The following is a 14,392-nucleotide window of genomic DNA, read 5'->3' on the forward strand; positions in this document are numbered from 1 at the left end:
CCGTAGACATATTATATGAAATAGTTATAGTCAATAAATCTCCTATGGCACCAAAAAGTCCGTATTTATTTGATCTGTAATTATTCACCCTCACTAAAACATTTCCTATTACCTTATATGGTGTAAAAGTGCCGAACAGGTTAACCGTTATTGGCTAATATCCATGTCAATCATTGTAGATCTACGCGCATGCGCACTCGAGTCATGACAATTGTTGATAATCAACTGGAGTTATTTTTTGCTTTAGAGAAAAATAATTTCAAGCCCGGCCCTTTCCCTCCGGGGGGCTCTCGGACCATACCACAACGAACATAAGATACCGATTTGCATGAAGGGCTAATGGAAAACCCAAGGGATATGGTAAGAAAGAGTTTATTTGAGCCCGCTTCCTTGATTTAGCGCAGTTAGCGGCTAGCAGTGTTAGCCGTCCTCTTTGTTTTGGTTGTCAGAAACAGATCCTGCTAGTCACACAAACTACAGCATTTACCTCATTCAAATCACTCGTAATAGTTTCTATGCTATGTAACCTTTCATTCAAACCAACTGTCCCACTAAATGGTGCAAAAACAGCTGATTATGTTTGTGTTTTGTGCAGCTGAAATATATCCGCAGGCCCATGAATGTGTGTATGTTTGTTTATGGTCGTGTATCAAAACATAGTTAGACGGGGATCATTAACGCGGTAAAGACATTTTCACGAAACGTTGTGTTTATGTAGCCAGCTCAGTTGGTTTTGAGGCACAGCATATGTGTATGTTTGTGTTGTGTTTGCTTGTGAAATTACCTGAATTTTGCTTAAAGGTGGGTTGTGGGGATATTAAATGTATAGATTTAGGTGAAATGGTATTTTAACAGGTGGAAATGGCAATGGTTTGCTTCTAGATGAAGAAGTGGTCTGAAATTATTCTTTTTGAATTCAGGTCACAGTTGTTTTGGATAAATCCTTTTTTGATTCACCAGTCTAGTGCTTCAGTATCGAAAGATATAAATATGTAGGTCCTGAAAATACTGTAAATATCATTGAAAATATGAAATGCTATCTCCTTTCTTGAAATGCCCTGTGGGGATATTGGGTGCTGATGAAATTGGCCCTTTGTACATTTTTGTGACCCCTGAAAACCTTCAATTTTATTCATGTGATTTGCTCTGCTTCCTAATTCCCGGCTCATTAAAGCGTTGATGAACTAGTATAAAGATCATGGTTATCACTGACTGTAATATTAATCATGCTATATTATGTCAAAGGTAATTAATTATTATTTAAGCAGTATGGTTGTATAAGTGAGCTTTAATTATTTTCTATTTTTGCCCTTACTTCAATTTGACCATCGCTCTTCTCTATTTTCTTCACATTTTCTCCCTCTTCTCACCTCGTCATGTGTAGGCTGAGCACACTCCCCGCTCAGAGCGGAAGAGGAGAGATTCATTCGGGATGTTTGACGGGTACGACAGTTGCAGTGAAGACAGCAGTAGCAGCTCCAGCTCAGAGGACAGTGAGGATGAAGTCCCCAGCATCCCCGCCAGCCTGCCTATCATCAAAAACAACGGCCAGGTCTACACCTATCCTGATGGAAAAGCTGGAATGGGTTAGTTATGTACATATATAGTGGGGTCCTTGTGAGAACACAAATAATTGGTTTTATTTTTCATTTAAACCAGTAAATAAAAAGTATGTTTTGCTCATTTGTTATAATTTGACCATGGTTACAGTATCGTTTCTAATGAAAATGTTTGTTTAGTTATTACCCCATTCACCCCTACCTAAACATTTTTTTTTATGGTTTGCTTTTCATCCAGGATAAATATGTTAAATAGTGTGATAATGATTTTTTTTCATGCAGCAACCTGTGAGATGTGTGGTATGGTTGGTGTACGAGATGCTTTCTACTCTAAAACAAAGAGATTCTGCAGTGTATCTTGCTCCAGAAGCTATTCCTCCAATTCTAAAAAGGCCAGTATATTGGCAAGACTTCAGGTAACTACACATGGACTTAAGAAGCGCTCAATCAAAAGAGTACCTCTGTTGTATCTTTCCATAGCTTTGACATATTGTATTTCTATTCTTCTTGTATCTTATCAAGGGTAAACCACCAACAAAAAAAGCTAAAGTCTTACAGAAACAGCCATTAATGGCAAAGTTGGCAGCTTACGCACAGTATCAAGCAAATCAACAGAACCAAGCTAAATCAAAATCAGGTAAATGGCTACTCGACGGAGTTTAAAGTTTTATTAACTGATAAAAAAAAAAAATCACAATATTTAACCACAACCTTTTGTTCTTTTTCTCATGAAGTGGTTCCTGTTGAAGGCTTTGACTGGGGCCGGTACATTTGTAGCAATAATCTAGTTGGGGCACCAGTCAGCTGTTTCAAACATGTGAGTACAGGCAGATTATTATCCTAATTGTTTTTTTTAAATAATCTTTTGGCTTGTGTGTGTATATATATATTTGTATAAATCCTCTACTTGTGATTTGATAACTCTCCAGGTGCCCATGGGTATGTGCTGGGGTGACATAGCAGAGGGGGTGAGGGTGGAGGTCCTCAATTCAGACACAAACCTCTCCACAAAAGTTTACTGGGTAGCAGGGATTGTCAAACTGGCAGGTAATGTTGTAGTTTAATGGTGAAGCCAAATCTTCTGCCAACTGCTTTCAAGAATGTTTTTTGTATTGTAATTAAATGATTTATTTTAACAACTTCCCAGGTTATAAAGCTCTTCTTCGCTATGAGGGTTTTGATAATGACTCAAGCAGAGACTTCTGGTGTAATCTCTGTATCCCAGAAGTCCACCCTGTTGGATGGTGTGCCTCTAGTGGAAAGCCACTGGTGCCTCCTAAATGTATGTAAAACATTAAGCTATTCAAATCTATGTAACTAACTGTTTTTTTTACTGTTAAAATAGTGTGAACTTGCCATTGATGAATAGGAGTAATTATACATTTTTAAATATATTTTCAACTTCATAGCCATCCAGCATAAGTATTCTAACTGGAAAGCGTTTCTTGTGAAACGACTCACGGGAGCCAAAACTCTTCCGCCGGATTTTGCCACCAAGGTAAGACGCTGTATCCCAGCAGTGACCATAAAGCAGTACTTCAGTAGAGAGACTCTGGAAAAACCTGTAGATCAAGATCTTCCTGCTATGATGAGCAAATACATCAGGAAATAGTTCCTCACAAACCGGATTAGCATGTGGTAAAGTTTTCAGACTGACTAAAGCCGGGTGCACACTGTGAGATTTTGGCCGTCTGAGACACATTTTGCAAATCCTAAAAGATTCCTTTGATCCTAGGCTTTGATCGTTAGTTTGACATGTTCACCGGCAGCTGATTAATGACCGTTGCGATCAAATTTGACCTCAGTGTCAGAAGATTTGGTGCACAGTCCTGCAGTGTGACTTCTCCTACGACGACCGTCAAATTATTTTCGTTTTTCAAGAGAAACTATGACCAAAATGAGCGCTTGAGATTTCTTTGTAGCCACCGTTTCAATCCCGCATGTATGCAGCTCACTGTCACCGAACGTGTCATTGATTTGATGATATCCGGACAAGTTTACTTGCGTGCGTCCGTTTTTAGCACGCCTTGACTATCGTACAGTCTCACATTAATGACAACTTAGATCTTACAGTGTGACATGGCTTACAGCGGAGATCATGTTCGTACAGTCTGACGAGGAACAATCGTGAAGGACAATTATAAATCGCACACTGTGCACCCGGCTTTACTGTAATAAAAGAAGCAGACCTCACTGACCACGTTTACATACACATCTTTTGTCATTGAGATAAGAGTGCAATAAATAGAGCATATCTATTTTGTCATCTTTGTGAAAAAAAGTCTTTTGTTTCTTCTATTTCTTCTATTGTTTGACTTTTTGCAAGTAGCACCCATAATTAATTTTATTTGGACACATGCAGGTATATAATGAATATTCCACTACAATTCCTTTATTTGAAAGAAATTAATACTTTTATTCAGCAAGGATGCATTCAATTTATTTTAAAAAACGCAACATTTATAATGTTACAAAAGATTTCTGTTTTGAATAAATGCTGTTCTTTTGAATTTTCTATTGAAAGCAAAATTGTGTCACGGTTTCTACAAAAATATTAGGCAGCGCAACTGTTTTCAACATTGATAAAAAGAAGTTTCTTGAGCAGCAAATTAGAATGATTTCTGAAGGATCATGTGACACTGAAGACTGGAGTAGTGATGCTGAAAATTTAGCTTTGCCATCACAGGAATAAATTACATTTTAAAATATATTAAAAAAGCTGTTATTTTAAATAGAAAATCGTAACCACAATTACTGGTTTACTGTATTTAAAACAAAAATCAAAATAATGCAGCCTTGGTGAGCATAAGAGACTTCTTTCAAAAACAATAAAAAATATCTTACGAACCCCAGCTTTTGAACAGTAGCGCACAAGTCTCATTTCAACTGTTTGTTTAAATGCTTAACTTGAAGGTTCACGAGAACATGCAGTACCCGTTTAAGAAACTGATGCGTGTGGAAGTTGTGGATAAGACCCACCTGTGTCGGACTCGGGTGGCCTTGGTGGAACAGGTGATCGGCGGGCGTCTGCGTCTGGTGTATGAGGAGAGCCAGGACGGCACTGACGACTTCTGGTGTCACATGTTCAGCCCACTCATCCACTCCATTGGCTGGTCACGAAGCATTGGACATCGTTTCAAAAGATCCGGTCAGTGTGGGAGTCTGAATGGTTTTAATGGGATTCGAAAAACATAACATTTGATGACCTGTTGTGGCTTATGGATCTAAACGTCTCTAATTTTACCCTCTGCAGAGGTGATGAAGAAAATGGAGGGTCAGATGGATGCTCGCGCTCAGTTGTTTCTTAAGGTACATTTATAATTGCTTTTTTTTAATTATTCCGCTGTGCAGGCAGTCACCTGCTTCCACCTGCTCATGCGTGTCATCTTTTAAACCCACAGGTTAAGGATGTGGATCAGAATGGGGAATGGTTTAAAGACGGAATGAAGCTGGAGGCAATAGACCCACTAAATCTCTCTGCTATATGTGTTGCTACTGTAAGAAAGGTAAAGTTGTGTCCTTTTTGTCTGATTGAATTTAAGGTTGAGTTGTACAACTGCAGTGTTTTTTTTTTTGTTCAACTACATTAAAATGTATGAAGTAGTGATTTGTAATTCAGAGTTGGTGGCATTCCATGGGTAGATAGAATGAAATGATGAAATCCAGGTATTTTTAACTTAGAATTGATCATGTAACCTTCTCTCAGGTGTTGGCAGACGGGTACTTAATGATCGGGATTGATGGTTCTGAGGCTGCTGATGGGTCAGACTGGTTCTGCTACCACTCAACCTCTCCCTCCATCTTCCCAGTCGGCTTCTGTGAAATCAACAGCATTGAGCTCACACCCCCAAGAGGTGCGTTTCCTCTCTCTTTCTGCAGTGTGATCTGTTCTGATCTGACATCATCACTGAATGAATCTGAAACTTCTCCACAGGGTACACCAAACTCCCTTTTAAATGGTTTGACTACCTCAGAGAAACGAGTTCAATTGCAGCCCCTGTGAAGCTCTTTAACAAAGTAAGTTTTCATGCATAGACTGTGGGTGTTGGGGAAATGTTTTTTAATTTAAGTTTAGTTTGTTTCAAATTATGCATTGTGTTTTGTCTTGAATTATGCATTGTGGTGCATGCCACTGAATCATGCCCTTGCTTGCCCTCAGGATGTACCAAATCATGGCTTCCGCCCTGGGATGAAGGTGGAGGCAGTGGACCTGATGGAGCCACGTCTGGTGTGTGTCGCCACAGTGACCAGGATCGTGCACCGACTCCTGCGCATTCATTTTGACGGCTGGGAGGATGAGTACGATCAGTGGGTGGACTGTGAGTCTCCAGATCTCTACCCCGTAGGCTGGTGCCAACTGACTGGCTATCAGCTGCAGCCGCCCGCCGCACAGAGTGAGTGAACATTCCAGAAGATTCAGATTGTAGAAAGTTCAAATGGTTTCTTAGCAACTGTTTTCACATCAATATTGTTTTTTTTTTTATTATAGATCAGTTCCTTCTACACTTTTTAGTTTCGAATTTAGTATTACACAACCATTTTCTACTCTCCTCTTACCCTTAGATTTAAACTTTATTGTTAATGTAAGTGGCCTCTGTATGAATGGCTGACCTCTGTATAACAGGAGTAGACATGGACATGAAAACGTTGGCCATTATATATTTTTCAGTTGTATGTAATTACTATTATGCTATTATTAATAATCACTAATAATTTCCTTTAACAGATAACATAAAGAGACACATGAGTTGTGTATTATGCAAGGGATACATAAATAATCACAATATAATAATCTGGTAAAATCTTAAAATTGCTAAATATTAAATCATGACACTTTCTGAATGAGCATTTTTTTTGTAGCTTAAGTCTGTATATGTATTTTTTTTTTTTAAATTCAGAGCAAATAAAATCTGCTTGATCTGTTTTTTTTTTCTCTGTACTTGTAAGATGTTTTAATGATTGGCTGCATATGATAACAGCCTGTCCCCTTTCGTCCTCAGCCACAAGAGAAGCACCGCCAAATGTCTCAAAACAGAAAAAGAAGACGGCACAGTATAAAGGACAAAAGAAAAGTGAGTACAATCTCCTTCAATCTCTCCATCTTCTCTCTCTCCTCTCACCGAACACTGATTTTGGGTGCAAAATTGGTCCACTGGTTTTTCTCTGGCTTGGGTCTGGTCTGGTTCTGCTTGATAGTCAGTGGCAGTTGTCATGATTCAGCGGGGTCATGGATAATTACAGACAACTGTTGCCATCATCCTCATACCCGGGTGAGACCGAGTGGCACACTCCCTCAGGGCGAGAGAATCTGAGCAAACGTTTGGGAGAGGTCAGGTTTGCAGTCATGATGTTGGGTTCCACATTGCCTTTTCTTAGGGCTTCAGTTTCTCAATCACAATCACCCTTCTGTCATGTAGAAATCAAATTAAGGTTCAGATCTGAGTTGAAATTTAGGCTCAGCTGGAGGATGGCCTGCAGTGTTGTGGATTTGAGCTCGGTAGCCTGGGTAAGACTAACCCAGTAACTTCGGTAACCACAGTCTGGCTTGGTGTTTAGAGAGGAAGATTCCAGTTGGGAGGAGGCCGATCGGTTTGGGTGGGCCTCTGAGGAGGAGGAGCTTCTCGGGTGATGAAGAGCAGACTCCGCCCCATTACCTGTCCCACTTCTCTGGGTCCGGGCGACCTCCCACCTCAGGTGTAGAGCGTGAACGCTCTCTCAACTCAGGTAACTCAATTCTCCATCACTCAGGGAGAGGGCGCCACTGAGCTCATTCCTGTAGAACTTTTCAGGTTGGCCGTCGTGAAGAGTTGCACGTCATCAGGTGTCTGCGTAATTTGTGCCGCATACACCATTAACAACAGATGCATGATAAAGAAGGGTAGTTTTACGTTTGACTCAGAAGAAGTGTGTGTGTGTTTGGTCAGTTTCATCCCACACCTGACTCATTGTTTTTTTTTACTAAAGGATGGTGTGAATTACTAGCTTTTGGATGTTTTTAAAGAAATAGCTCACCAAAAATTTTAATTCTGTCATTGACTCGCCCTTGAATTTATTTCAAATGCAAAAGGAGAGAATATCTTGGCTACTTTTTTCCGTTTAACACAATAAAATGGGACCTGTTCTGTCATGCTTCAGAATGACCTTTTAAACAAAGCTCCATCAAATGTAAATGATCATAAGAGGAGTTAATGCGTCTCATTATGGGTTTTTCTAATTATTCTTTATACTAGAAAAGCATATGCAATGACGAAGAGCCATTATTTTTTACAATAAAACTAGAACATTAATGTTAATATGGTTACAGAATAGTTACCAGATATTTATGACATCATTCATGGAAACACATTTTGAAATTTTTTTTGAACCACAGTCAATAACATGGGGAGCCAATATAACTCTTAAAGAGCACCTATCATGGCATTTAAAATGTTCCAAATATTGTTTTAGAAGTCCCCAACAACAGTTTTGCATGCATGCAATGACAAAAAAGACTTTAGTTTTCTTATAATATGCATTTATTTTTACCTGTTTTGACAGCGATTCTCAATGTACAGACAGACGAAGAAGATACCATGTGCCATAATAGAAGTCCATAATAAAAGCTTCCTGAGATCGCAAAACATACATTTGACGACTAATAAACACTCAATCGCGACGATGTATGGTTTGTATTTAAAGCCACTTAGTCTTCAAATGCTCATTCTTGGGCAGATGAGAAAAGTTTGCTTTTGAGTCGCACTTCAGAACACAGCGTCTCGTCGCCATGATGTTTTCTAGTTTTCACTGGCGTCTTGGAGCGCAATAAGTGGGCGTATCGTATTCAAATAACTTGACAAGTTGACGTCATCTAGTCAGAGAAAAAGTTTCGGTCTTCTAACGATTCTTAAAAATGACTCAGAGTCGACTCTTACTTTTTAAAGAAAATAACTATATATACGGTGCACTGTCATATTTCAAACTATGCAGGATGTTTTTGTTCACTTAGATCTATGTTACACACTACATGAAAGGTAAATTTCAAAATTCCATGATGGGTGCTCTTTAAAGGAACTATATTGCAGACCATTTACTTTTCAATAAAAATCTGATCAAATTGTATTCAAATTAAAAATAAAAATGATTTTATCCATGTTTTTAAAGAAAAAGAAAGTCTTTCCATCACATTAATTTATTATATAATTTCTATCCATTCTTTAATTATAGGTGGCTCCGGCTTTAAAAAGACTTAAATATAGAAAATGGGTAAAGCAAAATTAATTATGCCAAATGTCATCTAAAGCCGCGTTTCCACTGCAGGAACTTTCCCCTGCAGGAACTTTCCCCAGGAACTAGGAACTTTGGGGTGGTACTCGGGGTGTTTCGACCGCAGGAACCAGGGTCTAAATGAAGTTCCGGGTAAATATTTCCCCCTCCAAACGGCCCTGCTCGCAAGGTAGTACTTTTTCAAAGTTCAGGAACTTTCGGGGGTGGGACTTGGGCGCTGAACATGCTGATTGGTTGGGCTCACGCAGCATTTTTAAAAGTCTTTTGTGAGGTTCGTTCTGCGTACAGTAAATATCAGTCTTGCTCTTTTCTGTCCGATGGCGTGCGTCGTCTCAGCAATCTCACGGTCAATGTCCGTAATAGCTGATAATGACATGCGTTGTCTTATTTTTGATCTAGCTTTACTAGCTTTCAGAATATGCTTTGGTATCAGTTCTCGTCTTTTTTCCGCCGTTTTGTTAATTACATCTTTAGTAAACCAATACATAACTAGCAAAAGCAGCGCTGCTTGCGTCGCCTCCATACTTGTTATTGTGGCAGACAGTATCGCACAAAAATGATTACTGTCCGTCGGTGACTGGGAGGAACAGTTGCGCACAGTCCCACGTCTCCGTACTAATTTGCCTAATCTTCACGGTACTTTAGACCGCAGTGGAAACGCAGAGAGTAGGAGGTCTGGGGGGGGGGGGGAGTTCCTGGTACAAATTGTTCCGTTTCCACCGAAATTACCCTGGGCTTAATGGTGCTATAATAAATTTAAGAGCTACAGGGGAGGATTTTAAATGAATAGTAGCATGTAGTCTTCTTGACAACACCCGTTTCCTTTCACCTTCATTATAAGGAAATTATTTAAAAAACATTAAAACATTTGTGTTCCACGGAAAAAAGAAAGTCATATGGGATGACATGAGAGTAAGTTTAATTTTTGAGTGAACTGTCACTTTAAATATTGCAGGTAAGTTTTTATTAGCTTACTAAAATACCTAAACCTTGCTTCTCGGTGCCTGGTTGATTTCATCATGTGAATGCTGCAACATGCCTCTGGGAACTACATTTGAACATGTTTATTTATTTAGTTTTATTGCAAAAGAGTAGTTTTATTTAAGTGTAGTGTTACTTCCCTCTCTTCTTTATATCGGAGTGTACTCTGAGTCCTCAGGTGTCCTTCACAGCCCATTTACCCATCTTTGGTGTTTCATTGAGTGGTCTTCTCCCACCAGTGTGTTTAATTTTTTTGAACTGTTATTCTTGTCTCGTTTTTGTTTCCCAGAGGCCTCGCTGCAGTTGAAAGAAGAGACTCCAGAGATCGACGAGTTCACCTTCTCGCAGGGCATCTCAGACCAGGAGAGCAACGGCTCGGGCAGTTACTACATCAGACAGGAGCCATGAGCAGCGTCAGCCATCACAGAGGCTCACCTCACTGCCAACAGCACTGGAAAAATCCCACTCTGAGCGATGCACACGAGGCCTGGAAGAAGACACAGTGACTTTCCCTCACACCAGGTCTCTCTCTCTTTTCGTTTTTTGGTTCCTTTTCAGGTTTGAAAGGCTTGAAGAAAGGACTTCTCAGTCATTGATCCTAGAGAGAAGGGTGTGTATAAATGGTGGATTTTGTTTAAAATGGGGGGTGGGGGATACTGTTGTTTGTCCTGATGTTTTGCCCGATGGACTTTTTCTCCTCAGTGTTCATTGTACTTGAAGTTTTCTTCCCTTATTTTCTGTCTTTAGCTCCCCTTTTTGGTGAAAAGAGAAAAAAAAAAGTTTTTTTTTCTGGGAGGGTAAGATTTCAGTACCTTGTGTGTTTCTTGCGCTGTTTCAGTTGTTTTGGGTGGGTGTGCATTCGGTAAGAGTAGTAAAAATCTATATTGAGACAGTATATTCATATATGTATGACATTCATATTAAACACACATATATAAATATTTAAACGTATACATATAGTAGTGGATTGAGGGATGATGGTATTGAAATCAAACCTTACTGGTATGAAGAGTAGACTAATGGAAAACACTCACAATTTGCACTACAGGGATAAAAAAAAAAAAAAAAAGATGTATTGGCCTGTAAAACGATAGTAAAAACCTGCAGCTTTATTGTATTATGGGATTTAGCAAACATAATTCTAGAAGCGGGATGTGCTCAAGTCAAAGTGAAGATTATAATATGCAAAAAAAAAAAGGTTATTCGACATTTGACGCCAATATTTATGTTTTTGATTTCGTTCTCAAGAGCCATTTTTTTTATACGGGCGGTCGAAGTATTTTGTGAGCCGTAGAATAAAACGTAAGCAATCACTGCTACCTGAACACTACCTTAATGTCATCTTTGATGTTGACGGCACAACAGAGGATTCTTCTGGAAAACGGAACAACACAGCGCCAGCTTGTTTGTTTACCAGCCATCAGCATCGCACATCATGCATTTTCCTTAACTCACAGCATTCATTCCAGAATATAAAAAAGCATTTGTACTACCTCTAAAAGAATACACAGGATGAGGATTTCATGTGGTCGCAATAGGGTAGTTTTCATGCTCCATTTGAAAGGGTATATTCATTACATTTTATGCAAAAGGCAAATATCCACACTTGGACACATGGCTTACTTCACTTTAAAAGTCTACACATCCTTTATATTTGTATCATAGCATGTTATTGACAGAGTTCTTGAAATGGGAAAAGAATGTTATGCAATAATAATGTCTGTGTTGTTTTATGATGTCTTACTCTGAAAACAAAAATGACAGCTCATAAATATATAGGCTAGATACGTTCTATAGACTTAAAACGAAATGTTCTTACAATATATTGCAAAACTGTGACAATTTTCTAAGAGCTAGACTTGAGCTTTCCCTGTCACGCCGATTGTGTAAATAACCTTTATAACATCCTATAGAATACATTTACATAGTGGTTTATCTTAGTATAACTATAAGCTCTATTCAATACCAGTAAGGTTGTTGGTGAACTCTCAGGAAATGTATCTCATTGACTTCTGCTTTATTTGAAGGTTTGTGGCTAAGCGCTTCTAAGATCATCCAATTCGGCTTATGAAACCGTCGTTTTGTGTTCAATATTCAAAGCTCCTGAAAAATGTGACCATGTCATTGCTTGGTTCATCTTTGATTTTTGTAAATGGTCACCCACATGTTGTAGTTAGATCCATGTTAAATTATGGTTCGCTGTATAAAGATCCAAGGTATTTTTTTTAACCGCTGTTTTCTCTTTTGTAATTTACTTTTCTTCATTCGTGGGTTTTAGCAGATGTTTGTACTGAATCATTATTTTAATTTTCTTTTGGGGGGGGGGGGTTCTTCAGTAGCTGTTGTGTTGTATGCAGTTTTACGAGGCACTGTCATGTATTTAATTTGTAAACGACAAACTGGGACTTTGTGGCCACGTTTTCTATCAGCTGCAGCAAATCGCATCAATGTTGTCATGTTCACACATCTTTCAATGCTCCTTTTTTTTTCTCCCTCATAAACCCCCATCCATAGCATCACAGTTTAGGTACACACTGGTTATGATCACACGTCAGCTAAATTTAATTTCCTTTTTTCAACAAATATTACAACAAGACCAAAATTTCAATCATTTCAGCAAGTAGAATATGACTGTTGAGGCAAATTTAGCTGCTACCCTCGAACGAATTTCAATCCAAACGCACAACTTCACCTTTAAGTAAACACTTTCTCTCTCTTGTCAGCAGAATTGATGCCTTATCCTCTGTGTTGTGTTTTTCCACATAAGTAAAGCTATCGAGTCTAAAATAGAGAAGCGGAATACAAAATATAAAGAATATGTTGTCCAGTAGAGTGATTATCAGTGCATGCAGCAATGTGAGAATCTTATGAGGGCCAGTGTTGTTCTGGTCTCGATACTAACACGGGTTTTTGTGACGTTCCCTCTGTCCTCAGTAATCACATCATGGTGCTATATATATATATTTGATAACTCATTCATTAGGTCTATTAAAGGAGAATTAAGTCTGTAATTATTAAGTTGGAACGCTGGCGATTATAACTTCAGATCTGTATTTTGGATACAAGTAGCTGAAATCCTTTGTTATAACGATGAAAAAAGAAAAAAAGAACTAACATTGACCCTCATAGTACATAGGAGGTGAGGGTGGTGGGTTTGTAACTTTTTTGATAGAGTCTGTATTTGGTCTTTGCTTTATTTCTAATGATGATGATGATGATGATGATGTGTGCTGTGATATAGGGTTTGATAGCTTATATGTATATAGTTCAACTGTGGGGGGGAAAGCTTTTGTTGGTCAAATTTTATGTTAATTTGTTTACAAGCATTTCGAACTGTTTCCGCATGGCTGTGAAAATGTATCTGTTGAATTTGAAAAAAAAAAAAAAAGACATTTTTACACTGAATTAAAAAGGATACTAAACATTTATGTGTTGAATTCTTTTGGTGCTCAGTTTTTAAAGGGATCATTCACCTAGAAATATTATATTCTTATCATTTTCTCACCGTTGTTCCAAACCCAAAGACTTCTCTTCATATTCAGAACATAAATTGAGATTTTTAATATTCTCTTATTTGGCATCACTTTTTACCTCTGTATAAGGTTGTATTAGTTAATGCATTAGTTAATATGAACAACACCGCTGTTCATCATTAGTTAATCTTTGTTAACGTTAGTTAATAAAAATACAGCTGTTCATGGTTTGTTCATGTTAGTTCACAGTGCATTAATGTTAACAAGATTTTAATAATGCATTAGTAAATGTTGAAATTAACATTTAAAGGGTAACTGCAGCGATTTAGCATTAAGCGTTGTATCAAACCCTATCCTGACGTCGTCATACTCAATTCTAGTCAGAATATGAGTCTGATTGTGCCGTGGCCCGTGAGGTGCCGTCATTATGTTAAGCCCGCCCACCGACTCTACACACGCTGTGATTGGCCTGACCAGAGTTTGGTTTTTCCAGCTCTCAGGTCTACCGAGAGTTGCTAGACTACACTCGCGGCAAAATACATTTTATGCCGCTAGGGTGCGTCTAGATTTCTAGACAATATGAAAGTTACTTCCATATGCGATCTGAGAATGCGCCAGACTGGACACTCGTCGTGAATGACAGCCGTGCTTACCTCAGCTCTTGTGATGAATGAAATCTGACTCCTGCTCACTGATCTACACACTGTGTGCAGAATTATTAGGCACGTTGATTTTCTGATCATATTTTTTTTTCCAGGCACATTTGACCAATTCCAAACCACAGTAATCCTAATAACCACTATTAATTTAGTATTTAATAGTGATATATAAGTGTTCATGAAGGCTGGAAAAGAAAAACATCTTATATTTAGGTGTGCAGAATTATTAGGGAATGTTTTCTTTTACAGATAAATTGAGCCAAAAAAAAAATAGATTGAGTTTTTAACTCAGACTGAAAAGTCAAAAATGATTAAATGCCCATGAGAAGGATGCAATACTGATGCAATGCTAGACATTGCAGTTAAGGCGTGACCATTGGACAGTGAAATGCTCATTGGGTCAGCAGGATCTGACAAAAACATGTGGCGGAGAAAAGACACCTGTTAACTGCAAAAG

At 38.5% G+C, this 14,392-nt stretch overlaps 1 protein-coding gene across 3 annotated transcripts; it reads left to right on the forward strand.

The window, feature by feature from the left end:
- Window positions 1-172: 172 nt before the first annotated feature.
- On the forward strand, window positions 173-13,222 carry mbtd1 (mbt domain containing 1). 3 transcript variants are annotated; one of them, XM_079845950.1, is made up of 17 exons: window positions 173-360; window positions 1,385-1,586; window positions 1,842-1,975; window positions 2,082-2,196; window positions 2,294-2,376; window positions 2,489-2,606; window positions 2,707-2,841; window positions 2,969-3,057; window positions 4,473-4,707; window positions 4,813-4,868; window positions 4,961-5,065; window positions 5,266-5,413; window positions 5,494-5,576; window positions 5,719-5,953; window positions 6,560-6,631; window positions 7,116-7,283; window positions 10,093-11,270. In XM_079845950.1, the coding sequence occupies exons 1-17, from the start codon at window positions 340-342 to the stop codon at window positions 10,209-10,211; spliced, it is 2,118 nt and encodes a 705-aa protein (XP_079702076.1). In that variant the 5' UTR covers window positions 173-339; the 3' UTR covers window positions 10,212-11,270. The 3 variants fall into 3 exon arrangements, with proteins under 3 accessions (XP_079702076.1, XP_079702075.1, XP_079702077.1); XM_079845949.1 differs by having other exon boundaries at window positions 178-360; window positions 8,856-10,989; XM_079845951.1 differs by lacking the exon at window positions 7,116-7,283 and having other exon boundaries at window positions 178-360; window positions 10,093-13,222.
- The last annotated feature ends 1,170 nt before the right edge of the window (window positions 13,223-14,392 follow it).

The sequence above is a fragment of the Gobio gobio genome (assembly GCF_949357685.1).
Source record: "Gobio gobio genome assembly, chromosome: 20".
Classification (NCBI taxonomy): Eukaryota; Metazoa; Chordata; class Actinopteri; order Cypriniformes; family Gobionidae; genus Gobio; species Gobio gobio.

Coding starts and splice junctions, on each gene's coding strand:
- mbtd1 (XM_079845949.1), top strand. CDS start 340: ATGGAAAACCCAAGGGATATG. Junction 5,954..6,559: donor GCAGCCGCCCGCCGCACAGA/GTGAGTGAACAT, acceptor TTTCGTCCTCAG/CCACAAGAGAAGCACCGCCA. Junction 7,284..8,855: donor TGAACGCTCTCTCAACTCAG/GTAACTCAATTC, acceptor TTTCCACTGCAG/GAACTTTCCCCTGCAGGAAC.